This window comes from Coccinella septempunctata, chromosome 3 (genome assembly GCF_907165205.1).
Source record: "Coccinella septempunctata chromosome 3, icCocSept1.1, whole genome shotgun sequence".
NCBI classification, from domain to species: domain Eukaryota; kingdom Metazoa; phylum Arthropoda; class Insecta; order Coleoptera; family Coccinellidae; genus Coccinella; species Coccinella septempunctata.
In genome coordinates, this window is record NC_058191.1 from 204,331 (window position 1) to 221,778 (window position 17,448).

The following is a 17,448-nucleotide window of genomic DNA, read 5'->3' on the forward strand; positions in this document are numbered from 1 at the left end:
CATGATGTTTTCTCAAGTGGATTTTTAAACCTGACTCATCAGTACTGTAGGTAGAAGTCTTTCCACATAAATTGCATTTAGCTTTTTTGATTTCCTTGAAATATTTCCACAATTCACAACTTTCAGACATATTCGTTACTTCACACAAAAAAAGGGAATTAATACGAATCTAACACTTGTTATAAAAATCGTAGGTACTATATCACAAAATTCGCAAAAATGTCTTAATCCACTATAGCTCACTTTAATCGAGCGTATTGTATGCCAGTAAGCCTGGACTTTCAAGAAGAAACTAGCCACTTTCAAAACATACGTCGACTTTAATACATTTCAAATATTACAAATTTTCTATAGAGTCTAGAACATTCCTGACAAAAGCTTACTGATCAATCAATAAACCGAAGTCCACTTAAGATTAGCAGATAAGATAAAATAAGATGAATTGAAACTCTCGGAGGTAACGTGGTAGTAGGTAGATAGTGACGTGAAAGATAAGCATGCTGTAACGAATATTGGTTTTTGCTAAAAATTAATTGGAGCAGCTTCGTTGCAGCTATCACGTGCACATCTAATCAGCCGAATTTCTTTTTGTCGACACGTCACACTCATCTGGACGATTTTTATCGGTGATCTGTTCTCCCGACCTCAGACCGTACCGACAATGAACTGTAACAAATAAATTAATAAGATGCAATTAGGTTGCAAAACGATAAGTTTCGGACGTGAGCGCCGAGCTGATTTTGGCAAAAATACGTTAATGCAGTTTGAACCTATGACCTTGTTGGTTTGTTCCATATAAAAACGCTGCAATACTTACAAATATGACATATTTTTCTGCTTCTACAGAAAATCGCTGTAAAATCATTTAAAACTCAATAGCAACTTGAATCGATCCAATAATAGCTATTTATGTAACAAGTACATAAATGTTGTACATAATGTTGTAATAGATTCCAGATCAGGGTTGTCATTATGAAAAAGGAATTGACTTTTCAAATAGACACTGGAGCAAGTATTTCTGCTATATCGAATGAATATTTTATAGAACATTTTAAAAAAGTAGAATTGAAACCATGTGATAAGTATTTATATTTTTATAATGGTGCGAAGGTTAGACCAATAGGAATTTTAGAAGTAGATGTTTTATATAAAAATGTTACGAGTAAATTGAATCTATTTGTTCTGGAAAACGGTGGACCACCTATATTAGGACGTGATTTTCTCAATATGTATAATATTGGCATTTCTGATATCAATTATGTTGAAAATGTGAGCGATAAATTGAAAAAGATTTTGAATGAGAATGAAGTGATATTTTCAAAAGAGTTAGGAAAATTTAACGGTGGTGAAGCTTCCATAGCTTTGAATGATGATAATGTCGAACCAAAATTTTTTAAAGCAAGACCTATTCCATTCGCTATAAAACAAAAGGTAGAAGATGAAATTGATAGATTGGTTTCTTTAGGTATTGTGACTCACACGAACTATAGTAGATGGGCAACACCAGTAGTGCCAGTTTTGAAGAAGGATGGTTCAATAAGGCTTTGTGGAGATTACAAAGTCACGGTGAATCCCCACATAAGAATTGATCAGTACCCTATTCCCCGCATTGAAGAATTGTTTTGCAAGCTACAGGGAGGTGTTCATTTCTCGAAACTATAGATTTGTCTCAAGCATATCAACAAATTTGCATAGATGAACCATCTCAAGAGCTTCTTACAATATCAACTCACAAAGGATTATTCAAGTATAACCGATTAAACTACGGAGTAGCATCAGCGCCAGCAAAATTCCAGAAAATCATGGACTCTGTGCTGGGTGGTATGAAGGGTGTAGTTGTTTTCCTAGATGACATACTAATAACGGGTAAGGATGAACAGGAACATTTGGAAAGATTAGATCAAGTTTTAAAAAAACTTAATGAAGTAGGTTTTAGATTGAGTTTAGATAAATGTTCATTTTTTCAAGATGAGATAGAATACTTAGGATATGTTATCAATAAAGAAGGGTTGCATACGAGTGCAAATAAAACGTTAGCTGTGATGAATGCGCCTAGGCCGACTAATATAAGTACTCTGAAATCATTTTTAGGAACTATTACGCTAAATTTGTGTATATTTCAACAATATTGTATCCCCTTTATAATTTGCTGAAGAAAAATAGAACCTGGCAATGGACCAATGAATGTGAACTTGCTTTCAAAAAAATTAAGAGTATTCTTTCGTCGGCAGAGGTTCTAGTTCATTTCAATCCAGAACTTGAATTGAAACTTACTGTAGATGCTAGTTCTTATGGTATCGGGGCCGTTCTAAGCCATATTTTCCCTTCTGGAGTAGAGAAACCCATCGCATATGCTTCACGTACACTAAATTGTAGTGAACAGAAGTATTCTCAAATTGAACGCGAGGCTCTGGCCATTATTTTTGGAGTTTCGAAATTTCACCAGTATCTTTTCGCAAAAAAATTCAAATTGGTATCTGACCACAAACCCTTATTGGCAATATTTGGTCATAATAAGCAAATACCTCAATTTTCTGCCAATAGGTTGCGTAGATGGGCAGTCATATTATCCAATTATCAATATGAAATTCAATTTGTGGAATCAGAGAAAAATAGTGCTGATTGCTTATCAAGGCTACCAATTCAATATAAATCAGATTCTGTTGAGGACAAAGATATAAATTATTGCGTAAATTTTTCAGAGAGTAGGGAAATAAGAGTAGATTATAAGTTAATTAAAGCAGATACGAAGAAAGATAGGGTTTTGCAGAAGGTAATAGAATTCATGATAAAAGGATGGCCCAAACATTGTTCAGATGCAGAAATTCAATCATACTTTAATAGAAGATTCGAATTCAGTACGTCGGATGATTGCTTATTTTGGAATCATAGAATAGTTATTCCTGAAATGTTGAAACATTCCGTGCTAAAACAGCTTCATGAAACACACCAAGGTATTGTAAAAATGAAGGCTTTGGCCAGATCTTATTTTTGGTGGCCAGGCCTTGATAGTGATATTGAGAAAATAAGAAAGCAATGTATTGTTTGTTCGAAGATTAGTAATGACCCTCCAAAAATTCCCTTAAATCACTGGGAAATACCGAATGGAGCTTGGGATAGGCTTCACGTTGATTATTTGGGACCTTTAAAAGGTAAATATTTTTTTGTAGTTCTGGATGCTTATACGAGATGGCCAGAGGTATTCATTACAGCAAGCACATCTTCACAAATATCTATAAAAGCACTCAGAAATTTGTTTTCGAGATTTGGGTTACCCAATACAGTTGTATCTGATAATGCAACATATTTTGCCTCTGATGAATTTAAAACTTTCTTGTCTAAAAATGGAGTTAATCATATAACTAGCCCTCCATACAACCCAAGTTCGAATGGGGCCGCTGAAAACACTGTTAAAACTGTAAAGAATGCTCTTAAGAAGGTTCTTCTCGAAAACTCTGCTGCGGAATGCGACATGATACTTGAACGTTTCTTATTTGACTATAGAAATACTCCACACTGCACTACTGGTGTTACACCAGCCAACTTAATGTTTGGTAGAAAGCTTAAAAATAGGTTTGATCTTCTATTGCCTGAAGCAAAAAGTAATTCATTACAAGATGAAAATATAACAAAGAAAGTAAAACATGAACAACAAAAACAGAAATCATATTATAAGGGAAATAGAAATGTAGCTTTCGATATGGGAGAGGTAGTTTTAGTCAAAGATTATAGAAATCAAAATTTTATATCTTGGATTAAGGGTAGAATTTTAAAGAAAATTGGTAAATGTACTTACTTGATAGAAATAGGAGAGTTACAAAAAGTTTGGAAGAGACATACTAATCAAATGAAGAAACTAGGTCCTAACATAATTTATCCAAACACAGATGCACAAAATACTGTAGAACATAATAGTAAAGCAGATGAAATTATTGAACATGAAGTTAATAATCGTGAATTGAGGGTGAGGAATTTAAGACAAAATATTAAACCTCCTGATAGATTAGGTTATGACCATCATGGTTCTCATGTTGTTGTACGTAAGACTTAAATAATGTTGGCAATATAATGAATTGTAATATGTATTCTTTTCAGTTCAAGAATTAGAAGTTAATTTATATATTATTTGTTATAACTTGGGAAATTGTGAAATATTTAGACTTATGTTATAGAATTAGTGATTAAGAATTAGGAATTGTTTAGACGTTAGTGAATTTAAGGGGAAGATGATGTCATGTATTGCATTGTCATTGCGCATCACGCAATATTTTATACATCTGGCACTAAAACATTCTTCCATTCATTCATGATGTAGACTTGTATGTATGATGATGATTATCGAATAAATTATTGATTCAGAAATATTGGTTGTAATTTAAAGTAAGAATTCAAGAACTGAAAACATTACAACATCTTAGACGATATGAATAACTGACATATTTCAAACGAGTTTAAGTCAAAAAAAAACAAGTAAGACAAAATGTAATTCACGGCCGGTTTCATAACCAAACCTAAAGTCGCTTTAATTTTAAAGCTTCCTTTAACCCTACTAAAAATGACAGTAAAAGAAGCTTCAAGTAAGATGTCTAAAAACATGGTGTATGCACTGATTAGCTTTTGTTTTTCCATCTTTGGAAATAAGGGATAAGTTTCGTTTTTCCCACTGTATGTAGCGCTATTTAGAAATTGACAGTTGTCAATTGATATTTGAAAATAATTTGAATACAAATCCACGACTTGCGAATGTGCTGTATTTATAAGCGATTATTGGTATGTGAAAATGTATTAGTTTCGAGAAAGGGTGTACAACATTCATTTATTCAAGATGTCGTTCAGCTATCTGTATGGATAATCAAGAACTACAGCTAAAAATTCATGTGTTGTTGGACTATCACCCTTTGTTGTTGGTATTTGAGGCAGAACAAAATCAGATGAACGAACATTTGGGACGGATACAGCTAAGAGTTTCATGGCAAAATCAGTGATATTCAATCAAAGGAACTGTATTGAGAATATGTACGTAATGTAAATTGTGAGCATGTATTAAGAAGGAGATGAATCTATTCGAGTCCATTCTCCAAATATTCTTCACCTTCACGAGTATACTGAAAATTCCGTTTCCGTCAACTGAATATATTGGATATTACAATTAATTGTGTTTTATTGAAATCATGTTGAATTACACTCCTCGTGAATACAATTTGTCAAACAGAAATTATCTTGGAGAAGAAAGGTAAGTACTCCTTCGAATCCTTCGATAGTGTTAAAATATCTGCAGATTCGTTTTTACGAAAATTTAAGTGTAAATCTCAAATATTCGTTACCAGCTGACATCTGACAAAATAGTCCCATAGAAATATAGTCCAGTTCATTTTTTTTTGGTTCGTTGATCGATCGGGAACACAGATTACTGTAATTTGTGATCGATATCAACGCAGAACAAAATAAAACGAGAGAGTATCATTAGACCTTCTTTGATAAAAGAAAGATAGAACATGGTGGCGCCGCCACGAAACAAATCTCTTATTTTCGATTTGGTCAAAGATTATAGAGTAGAAAGATAGGAAACGCCCCTCATATCGCTAGTACTAAAAACCATAGACATAGAGACATGGACTGTGCCTTCCCTTTATATCTATGCATGAAATACGGTCAAAAAAAGTGACAGAGAGAAAAACACGTCGGGAATGCAGTTGTCTTTTTCTAGAATTTTGATTGGTCTACACTCACCTCTATGTGAACAAAAAAGAGAAAGGTATGTCCCGACGAGCTTTTCTCTCTTTCTAATAAATAGCCAATTTCATGCTGACATTGCTCAGTCCATGTCTCTATGTCTATGCTAAAAACCGACTACATTTTGGCCATTGAAAACACGCGTGACAATGGGATGGCGCTAAAAACGCACTGTCAATACAGGAAAACTTTTTAATAACAGTTTTCTGTTTTTTAATTGAGGGGCGCGAAATTCGAATTCTATTCCTTGTATTGAATTTCAATATTGACCTTATTGAGACCAGAAACATCCAAAACAAACATCCTGAGCGACAAAACAAAAGGATGGTTTTGTTGTATGACCAAGATTCTAGTTTTCATCTGAACATTGTTTGGAATCGATTGGTATCAATGAAATACGCTGTTGGATGTGATAAATTCTTATTTGCAACCTATAAAAAATTTACAAAAATTTTAAATTATGGACAACGAATAGAGCTTTGACTATGATACAAGAGTATATGGCATTGATGTTTATGTTCTGTGAGTATATGGTTATCTGCTATAGGTACGTATTGAATTCCAATAATGACTTTGTTTCTATCAGAAAACAAACATCCTGAGCGACAAAAAAAAAGTATCGTTTTGCTTTGTGATCAGGATGTTAGTATTCATCTAAACATTGTTTGGAATCAATTGATATCAACGAAAAACGCTGTTGGATGTGCTATATGTTTATTTGAAATTCATAAAAAATTTACAAAAATTGAAATAGTGGGCAGTAAATGAAGCTTTAACTACACATACACTAAAGTATACAGGGTCTTTCACGAGGAACCTCACCCATATTTATACGGGAAACTACTGAACGTATTTTCATGAAATTCAGCACTTATAAGTATTTCACGATGCTGATGAAATCTAAAATATTTTCAAGGCATGAGCACCTCCGGTTTTTCCGGAAATGACGTCAACTTCCGTTTTTCAAATTAGAACACCATTTTTTTATTGCAGAAATAGATTCCTTAGAAAATTTCAAGTTATTTTGATGTAACATTTTTCAGTTTTGGTTGGAAAATTCTCTCTGAGCGGGAAAATTCGAAAAAAAAATCGAAAATAGAGCTCCGCTGAAACAAGAATAACTTCGAGGTTTTTGGATGGAAAATTTTCATTTTTGGGATTTTTCAAGATGTAAGATTGATGTATCCACTTTAAAAATCGAAATCGCGATTCATGATACAGGGGGTGAAAAAATCGCTTTCAAAGGTAGGGATGACAAAATCGTGAGAAATCAATTTTTTCAAATTAGAACCTCATTTTTTTATGGCAGATATTGAATCTACGTTAAAAAATAATGTGAGTGCATGCATCACACCCTTGCCCTAAAGTGGATATTTTCTGAGTTATTCACAAAAAACTGTTTTTCGTCTTGAATTTTCAGCTATTTCTTTTCCCTTCACGCCAAAAGGATGAAATTTTCAGGAACTGTTACTTAAACCATGTTTTAGATTTTACTACCTTAATATGCAAGAGAATGGCGCCGCCACGAAACGAATCTCTCATTTTCGATTTAGTCTAATGTCATTCCATTCAAAAATTGACAAGTGCATACACCATGTTTTTAGACATCTTAATGTCGTCGAATTCTTCATGAATTGTTCCAATTTCCAATAGATACGAAGTGCAAAATATGAGTAAGGTTTAACAATTTGTAGAAAGAATAAAATTGAACTTGAATGGTCATTTAGAAAAAGTCTGCTAAAATCCTGCAAACCGTTCTTCCGGAGAATTCACCTAAAGGAACATTTGTTGTAGTTCACTACTTGTAAGTCCGTTACTATTCAATCTGAGCCCAGTCTTTGAGATCATCCGCTCCCATGAAACGGAGGTTGCCACAATATTGCACTTTGTCTCATAAATTATCTTCAAATTTGGGTACTTATCCTTGTGTAGCCTCCACCATTCTTGAGGAGACGTTGAGTTGCCTGAAGTGTCTTCCCTTGGCAGCATCTCATGAGATGAGAACATATCCACCTCTTTGAGCGCCTTCGACATTGGCGTCCCTTGGTAAACCTCCCTATCAAATGCCTTCCAGGGACTTGGGTCATCTTCGTCGTTATCGGGAATAGTAATCGGTTCCGGTTCCGCAATCATTTCAACAATCATTTTCCTTATCCTCTCTTTTGTTCTCATTGCTTCAATCTGATTTGAAAATCCGTGTGTCTTAAAACGAGGATCCAAGAAGGTGTTTATCGAAAGAGTAGCACTTTTCTCGATGTTTTCAAATCGCTCTTTCAATCCCGACTTGAGAAGCTGTGCCGTTTCTTGCGATTCTTTCGATAGGTCCGTTTTCGCCGACAGCCTTTGACATTCTTCGGTTAAGCAACGCGTCATTGTAATTATACAACTTCCTGTTCCATAATTTTCGTAACTCATTAACCTCGTGGTTATCTCTTCAAAAGGACTTAAAATTCGGCATAATTCTTTGCAGAATGTCCACTTTTCTTCCTCTAGTCTAAAAGCTGTGGACTTGACGGCGTCTTCCAACTCGATAAATCTCTTCAACATGAGAAATGTCGAATTCCAACTTGTATCGAGCGCTTGGATCAGAGGCTTCGGACTTTGTCCATGTTGAATTTGATATTTTTGTAATATTTCGCAATATGGGGTGCTGCTTTTTAAGTAACTCACAATTTGCTTCGCTTGATCAATTTGCGGCTTAACATGTTAAGAGCATTCTCAACAATTGAATTGAGGATGTCGGCATAACAGCCAAAATGATTCCACCCCAACTTTTCTCTGACAGCCTTCAAAGCATCAGTTGTGATCATAAAATTCACCTTACTCCTGATATCGTATTTATCTACCAATTTTCCAATTGCTTTGGCGACATTCGTAGAAGAAGTATCAGATAATTGGCAGCATCCCAACAGAACAGTTTTCAGATCTAACTCTTCATTGAAATAATGGCCTGTGAGGGCTAGGTAACTCTCAGTTTTCAATGGGGTCCACATGCCAGCAGTCAGGCATATGCTCTTGACCTCAGTAGTCAACTGACGATAGACCTTCTCATGCAACTTCAAATATTGTTCCTTCATTATCGAATTATATAATGTCTCCTGAGTGGGCAGTTCATATCCAGGAATCCACCGGCATAATTTTTTGAAGCCCCTTTCCTCTACTATGGAAAATGGATGGAAGCCACCCATGCAGAACTCGAGCAAATCAAGGTTAATTTTGTTCTCTCGTTCATTTGAAATTTTTTCGTTCGAATTGGAATCCATTAATTTTTGGCGTTTGTTCGATCTTAGGTCTTCATCATCAACATCATTAGGTCCTGGATTCTTGATAGTGTCGGTACTAGTAGCACCAGTACTAGTACTTGGGATACTGCGGTACTCCAACTGCGGTGAACTGCGAGTCTCGGTTCGCGACGACAATGGGGGATATACGTTCACATGTTTCCTTTCCTCCAAGTGGCTTTTTAAATTTGACACATTGGGATTTTCTTCACATGTATCTTCTTCCGAAGATTCACTACCACTGGACATATTTGTTATACTTTGCACACACAAAAAAATCGTTAACTCGAAAAACACTTGTTATAAAAACCGTACTCGATTGATATTTTCTACTAGAATATAGTAAAAAGTATTCTTTTAACACGATCTAGAGCGGTGACACTCGCTTTCGTCCAACAAGATTGAAAACATTCGTTCTGATAAAAGATTATAGAAATAATCTATATCTATCTATAATCTTTGATACTGATTAATTTAATTAAACATGAATCGAGTGTTGCTTCATGAATCCAGTAAACAGAGGTTGAGAAAGAGTATCTTAATTTGAGCCAAAGATTATAACTCTATAAGGGTTCCAAAATGGTTGTTCCGGCGTGATGCGTACTTTTCCACGCGTCCTATTTTGGAGCTCCAAAAAGTAAATATACATATTTGAAAATAGTATTCTAAATCAACGACGAAGATATTAATTGAAATTAGTTTGATGTAAATTTCGTGAATAGTCAAGTGATTTTGTTGTTAATTTGTGATTGTCGAACACCGCGTGACTTATTGTTACAAACTATTTTTGGGGATTGGTTGTACCAAGACTCGAGACCCCAAGAATACAACGACCAAGATCTGCACTGAGATTGGGTGCATACATAGCCTCCTTGTGCTGAGCCCAGATTACTGTCATTCTGGTTTAGAGGGGCTGCTGGCCGGGTGATGTGATTACCAAGAATGAATGAATAACTCTATAATCTGTACTATGAGCAGATATTTAGGTACATCAATTTTCATCATCAAACTTGTAGTATACCTTCCTTTAATAGTGTCATTTTTAGTAGGTTTAAAAGGAAGTTTCAAAACGAAAGGGACTAAATTTACATTTCAGTGATGAGAGAAATCGACTTCTACCGTAAATTTGAAAAACGATGTCATCTTTTGTGAGGTATGATAATGCAAGTTATTTCTGACCAACTTCTAGTTGTGTGGTTAACTTGAACAAACTTGGTAGATTTTCTCATTCCTATGTTATATCATGCTTTTTTGTATGAAGATCCATATTGCTTCCGAGATTAACAGAAAAACAAGATTTTGATTGCTTTAACAATCTTGTATTCATTTATAGAATATTAGCTCATACTGAGCCAGAACTGTCATCAGTATATAAGTACTGGAGTTCGTGAAGAAAATAGAAACAGTATCGACTTGCCAGCAAACACGAATCCCAGTTTAAGATTCGAAGAAATGAAAACGTCTTGTAGTTCAAGCATAAAACAGCTGAGATACATATACTTTATTCAACTTTATTTTAGCAGTCGGTTGGCCATGGAAATTTGACACATTTCACTCTGTATAGTACGAAAATGTGGGGTTATGAAGCTTGTCAAACCATTTTTGGGTTTTAAGTCAACGCTATGTTGCCCGTTCTACGTAAAAGTTTCTGTTATAACGTATTTTATCACAATGTCGAATCTCTTCGGAAAATATGTGACGAACATAATTGAAGTTTATACAAACTGATTGAAGGCATACCAAATCCAGTTATTTGCATGGAAAATATAAGAGATCAGTATAATATCATAATATGCACTAGCTTGAGGAGAGTTAATGTTCGTTATCTTCTTTGGCTTACATCACTTGTAGATTTCAAAAATATTAACCCGAAGATGAAATGCATATGATGCAGTGGTTGGCAATGGGTATCTCCCGAAGGAATTAACAGATAATTACAAGAATGTTAAATTTTTCAATAAAAATCATCTTGCATCAATATAAGTAAAAGGAGTTGAAGGAAGTTTCAAGTTAAGATGCAACTTCACCTTTGAACAAAAATTTCACATGATTAAACAAGTAACAGGGCAACTTGCATCTTAATACATTGATGTAATTATAATAATTAGGTATTTATTAGTACCTTAAGACATTTACATTGTATAGGACAAGTCAAATGAAAAACAGAAAAATCCATTTTAGGGAACTCATTCTCCGATGACATTTATCGAAAATCCTGTAGTTAACTTTACGCATTAATTCACTCAAACATAAAATTCCCAAATGCCACCACTTTTTTGGGTCTCCCAATAGAAGAAAATTCTTTGTCATACTCTTCATTCACAATCTTTATGATTGTGGAAATATTCAGCTGAAATATAAGTCGTTTAGATTGAGATGAAACATTAAATAAATTCTCTTACATTGAATATGTTCGCTACCGTCTGATGTATTGTGGATTTTAGAATATTAGGGTATAACTATTTGAATGAGCGGACCTGAATTCTAAATAGCACTTCCTGAAACCCTGTCTCTTTTTTCAATCACTTTCGGCATTTTCGAATTTTCGTAATAAAAATTGATATTAGTTGTGGCAACAGCGTTATGACATTAACGACATTTCATGAGTGCCAACCTAACTTCGTTCTAGTTACAAAAACTTGAGAAAATTATTTCATGGCCAACCGACTGCTAAAATAAATTTGAATGAAGTATACCTACCCAGAGTGGTACAAAAAATCATCACAAAATGGTATATGGTAAACAGGACTCGAATAAAAATCATTAAAAATGATCATTGGCCATTTAGCCATCATTTTTTGAGATACACGACGTGTATATTCCTAAATTAAAAAATTTTCTTTCATTTCTGAAATATATTTCAATGGCAATATAAAAATTATGTTACTATGTACTGTAATGATTATTACTGTTACGGCCAATATTGTAACGGGGCTGTAATTCTTATATACATCGTATTTCCAAGTGAAATTTCAGTTGAAAACTTGTTGCAGGAAGAAACAGAAACTGAAAAACAGCTGAATATAAAGCCAGAAAAACGATTAAGAGATGAGTCATCAGTACTTCAAGAAAAAAGTTGCTACCCTGCAAGCTGTCCTGAATTCATTGAAAGGAAAAATTCAAGATGAAAGCCTGGACATGCTGAGACAATTAATGAAGAATTTCTTCGAAGACAGCTTCATAAATATGGCAGTGACCTCAAACAATTTGCGCCAAAGTTACCTAATTATTCAGTTGAAGCATACCTGTTTTGTAAAAAAAAAAACTTCTCATTATGCACTTCAACACCCAAAAACACTTTCGATATATGTATTCTACTCTGTAATCTGTGGTATGTAGGTACTTTCACGTGAATCTGGATAAGTTGTCATGTGTTAAATTATAAACTTAAAAAAAGAAAGGGTAAAAATAGTTATTTTTCAAAATGAAACTACATTATTGAAATCTGTTATTTTATTTCTTGTTTTCCGATTTTTGTGATGTAAAATGAAAATAAAGGTGAAAAAAACGAGAGCAAATCTTACAAAATCATTGATAGTTTCATGAATTGTAAGCATAAATAAATTCAAAATCAATCCCAACAAAAAAATCATAGTAGATTGTAGACCAGTGAAATCGTTTCCTATGAAACGCGAAATGAACGTTTCTTGTTTGGGCTTGAATGTGTTGTTTGTTTTTGAATTTCCCATCCTCCCGTCAATTTTTCTATAAGTACCTAATCAGGGCAGGTAAGTACTTTGGATTGGAGTCCTATCACAAGTAGACGATTGGGTGCCTCCACGGGGGGGGGGGGTACAGGGGTTAATTAACCCCCTCCCAGACCAGAAAAGAGTTTTCCTCACTAAATCTAGGTGAGCCAGAAACAATCACCCCCCGCTAGATAGTTTAGGTTACTCCCCTAAAACTTGCCAAGTACCTCCCCCCAAACTCAGTCTCTGGATGCGCTACTGCTAGAAGATCACGATTTTTGGCCATAGAGTAGTTAGGTGTTTTTAAAGTGCTGTCATTCGTATGTATCTTCCATGGAGGCAAATAAGGACCTACCTGCATAATATTTTCGAATTGAAAATTATTCTAGAAGCGTCACTGACCAGAGCAAGGTAATTTAAGAGGGCTCTACATGGTTGCAATGGTCAGTTCAAAACGCGAAAAAGTATCTCACGCCAGAAAGCAGTAATTTATATGGGGTGTTCACTATACTACAATTTGAACAGTTCGTCTCCTCGCTCCTCCATAGATTAAATGAACAGAGAATACATGGACCACTCCAAAAACAAACTTCAGCGTCATCTGTTTTTACGGTACATGTACTAATTTTCGACGAAACCAAATAAAGAGGGAATCTGTAACGCTCATTTTTAATTTTCTTGTAATGATCAAGGCAGAATATACTTGAAAATTTCTGAGTGAAAGTCAGAGAAAGATTCGAATAAATTGCTCATTGAGAAATTGCAGTGAGATAACGAATCTTTATCTGGATTTTTCTCTGATCCGAAGGATCGAAAAAAAATCAGTTCATAATTGAAAAATTTATTGCATTGTTCTTCAAACACGGATTCATTTTATAATTGAAATTAGCTTTTAAATTCACTTTATTCTAATTACAAAACTTATTCATTACACAAAAACATTTCTCATAAACTACCATAATTCCTAATCACATAAACAATTCGTAAATTATTGTATGCAGCAAGCATCCCTTGCATGAAGGGCTCATTTAGGTGAAATTATAACTTTTATACGTCCATTCAAAGAATCTCAATTGCCTTCAATATATTCAGAAATGCAAAAGTTTTATGGATTTCGAATTGGGAACCGAGTGACTGTCAAATTTTCGTTTGGAAAGTCAAAGTTTCATGAAACCTTCTGTGAGTGTTTTGTTCATTCATCAATCAATTCGTATATTGTCATAAAGAGACCATACCATGAAGAAATCATAAAAAAGCATGAAGAAATTATACTGACAGGCTTGAATAGAGGTCTTGTATACCTCTGTAAGGGTTTTTTCAATTTGGTTCTGAAAATTTTGTAAATAATATGTAAGTAACGGAAATGTGTATCCTATGACGGTAAATCGAAAATTGATTCATATCAATTTCTGATATAAATTGTACAACTCAGTTCATTAATTCAAAACGTTTTCACAGAAAAAACACCTTTCACGTAACAATAGCAGATAACCATATACTCACAGAACATAAACATCAATGCCATATACTCTTGTATCATAGTCAAAGCTCTATTCGTTGTCCATAATTTAAAATTTTTGTAAATTTTTTATAGGTTGCAAATAAGAATTTATCACATCCAACAGCGTATTTCATTGATACCAATCGATTCCAATGTTCAGATGAAAACTAGAATCTTGGTCATACAACAAAACCATCCTTTTGTTTTGTCGCTCAGGATGTTTGTTTTCTGGTCTCAATAAGGTCAATATTGAAATTCAATACAAGGAATAGAATTCGAATTTCGCGCCCCTCAATTATAAAACAGAAAACTGTTATTAAACAGTTTTTCTGTATTGATAATACGTTTTCAGCGCCATCTCATTGTCAAATGTGTTTTCACTGGCCAAAATGTAGTCGGTTTTTAGTACTAGCGATATGAGGGCGTTTCCAATCTTTCTACTCTATAATCTTTGGCCTTGATCATTACAAGAAAATTAGAAATGAGCGTTACAGATTCCTTTTTTATTTGGTTTCGTCGAAAATTAGTATATGTACCGTAAAAACAGATGACGATGAAGTTTGTTCTTCGAGTGGTCCATCTCTTCACTGTTCAGTTAATCTATGGAGTGATCTACAGAGTGCCTCTAACGAGACAGTGGCGACAGTGGTCTCGTTTTTCATCGTTTTAGCAAGAATATGGGGGATTTGGTCAGGTGACGTGACGTGAGCATTCCGAATTAGATATTGAAGCATTGAAATCTGTGCTTCTAAGCCGCCATATTCTTGCTAAATTTCCAATTGTCACCACTGTTTTTGATAGAGTCACTGTAGAGCAGGGTTTCTCAACCAGTGGTCCATGGACCCCTAAGGGGTCCATTTAACAAAAGTCGGGGGTCCATGACCATTCTGTCTCAACATTAAGTTTGAAACTGATGTATATTAACTACAATCGTAAATAAAAAAATCTGGCAAAATCCAAATCTCGTTCTTTTTATTTTTTCAGAAAGGGTCCGTGAGCTCTGAGAAATATTGAAAGGGGTCCATAGCTAGAAAAAGGTTAAGAAACCATGCTGTAGAGTGATCCATCTATATTTTAAGTTAATCTATGGTCTCCTCAGAAAGCCAGAAATTTTTTTTTATTAAAAACATCTATCGCATTTCTTCGTATTGATATAAGGCTCTCAAATAAAATACGAAAAACTCTGAGCCAGATAGATATATTTTTTTTAAAGAATGTTGACAATGCCTCATAATTTACATTTGTGTACAGTACGGCTACAAATAAATGAAATATGTCAGGTATTCATGTCATCGAATTCTTCATGAATTTGTTCCAGTAGATACTTGCAAAATATAAGTAAGGTTTTACAATTTGTAGAAAAAATAAAATTAAACTTGAATGATCATTTAGAAAAAAGTCTGCTAAAATCCTGCAAACCGTTTTTCCGGAGAATTCACAACAAGGAACATAATTTGTTCCAGTTCACTACTTGTTAGTCTGTTACTTTTCAATCTGAGCCTAGTCTCTGAGATTATCTGCTCACATAAAACGGAAGTTGCCACAATATTGCACTTTGTCTCATAAATTTTTTTCAAATTCGGGTACCTATCCTTGTGTAGCCTCCACCATTCTTGAGGAGACGTTGAGTTGCCTGAAGCGTCTTCCCTTGGCAGCATCTTATCGGATAAGAACTTATCCACCTCCTCGAGTGCCATCGACATTGGCGTCCCTTGGCAAATCTCCCTATCAATAGTCTTCCAGGGACTTGAGTCATCTTCGTCGTTATCGGGAATAGTAATCAGTTCCGCTTTCGCAATCATTTCAACAATCATTTTCCTTATCCTTTCTTTTGTTCTCATTGCTTCAATCTGATTTGAAAATCCGTGTGTCTTAAAACGAGGATCCAAGAAGGTGTTTATTGAAAGAGTACCACTTTTCTCGATGGCTTTAAATCGCTCTTTCAATCCCGACTCGAGAAGCTGTGCCGTTTTTCGCGATTTTTTCGATAGGCCCGTTTTCGCCAACAGCCTTTGACATTCTTCGCTTAAGCAACAAGTCATTGCAATTATACAACTTCCTGTTCCGTAATTTTCGTCACTCATTAAGCTCGTGGTTATCTCATCAAACGGACTTAAAATTCGGCATAATTCTTTGTATAATGTCCACTCTTCTTCCTTTATTTTGAATGCATCTCGAACCACAGAAGCTAACGTGGACTTGACGGCGTCTTCCAACTCAATAAATCTCTTCAACATGAGAAATGTCGAGTTCCAACTTGTATCGAGCGCTTGGATTAGAGGCTTCGGACTTTGTCCATGCTGAATTTGATATTCTTCTAACATTTTGCAACATGAGGTGCTGTTTTTTACGTAACTCACAACTTGCTTCACTTCTTCAATTTGCGGCTTAACATTTTCAAGAGCGTCCTCAACAATTGAATTGAGGCTGTCGGCACAACAGCCAAAATGCTTCCACCCCAACTCTTCTCTGACGGCCTTCAAAGCATCATTAGTGATCATAAAATTCACCTTACTTTTGAGATCGTATTTATCGACCAATTTCCAAATTGCTTCGGCGATATTCGTAGAAGAAGTATCAGATAATTGGCAGCATCCCAAAAGAACAGTTTTCATATCTAACTCTTCATTGAAATAATGCCCTGTAAGGGCTAGGTAGCTTTCAGTTTTCAATGGGGTCCACATGCCAGCAGTCAAGCATATGTTCTTGACCTTTGACAACTGACTCACAACCTTCTCATGCAAGTTTGAATATTCTTCCTGCATTATCGAATCGAATTCACTCTGAGTGGGTAGTTCATATCCAGGAATCCACCGGCATAATTTTTTGAAGCCCCTTTCCTCTACTATGGAAAATGGATGCAAGCCACCCATGCAGAAGTCGAGCAAATCAAGGTCAATATTTTTCTTTCGGGATTTGTTCGATCTTTGTTCATCGCATGCATTGTGCATGAGAGTAACACTAGAAGTACCAGTTCTTGGGATTCTAGGATCCCCCTGCGGTGAACTGCGAGTCTCGGTTCGCGACGACGATGAGGAATATACATCAGTCACATGTTTCCTTTTCAAATGGCTTCTTGAATTTGAAAATTCACTACTTCCGGGCATATTCCTAGCTTTACACACAAAAAATTCATAAACACCAATATAACATTTGTTATAAAAACAGTAGGTATTCTATCCAAAAATTCACAAAAATGTTTTACTCCACAATAGTTCACTTTAATCGAGCGTTGTGTATGCCT

At 34.9% G+C, this 17,448-nt stretch overlaps 1 protein-coding gene across 1 annotated transcript; it reads right to left on the bottom strand.

Moving 5' to 3' along the window:
- Positions 1-15,607: 15,607 nt before the first annotated feature.
- On the bottom strand, positions 15,608-17,311 carry LOC123309457 (zinc finger BED domain-containing protein DAYSLEEPER-like). Its single transcript, XM_044892594.1, has one exon. It carries the CDS (start codon positions 17,309-17,311, stop codon positions 15,608-15,610), a length of 1,704 nt encoding a protein of 567 aa, XP_044748529.1.
- Between the last annotated feature and the right edge of the window lie 137 nt (positions 17,312-17,448).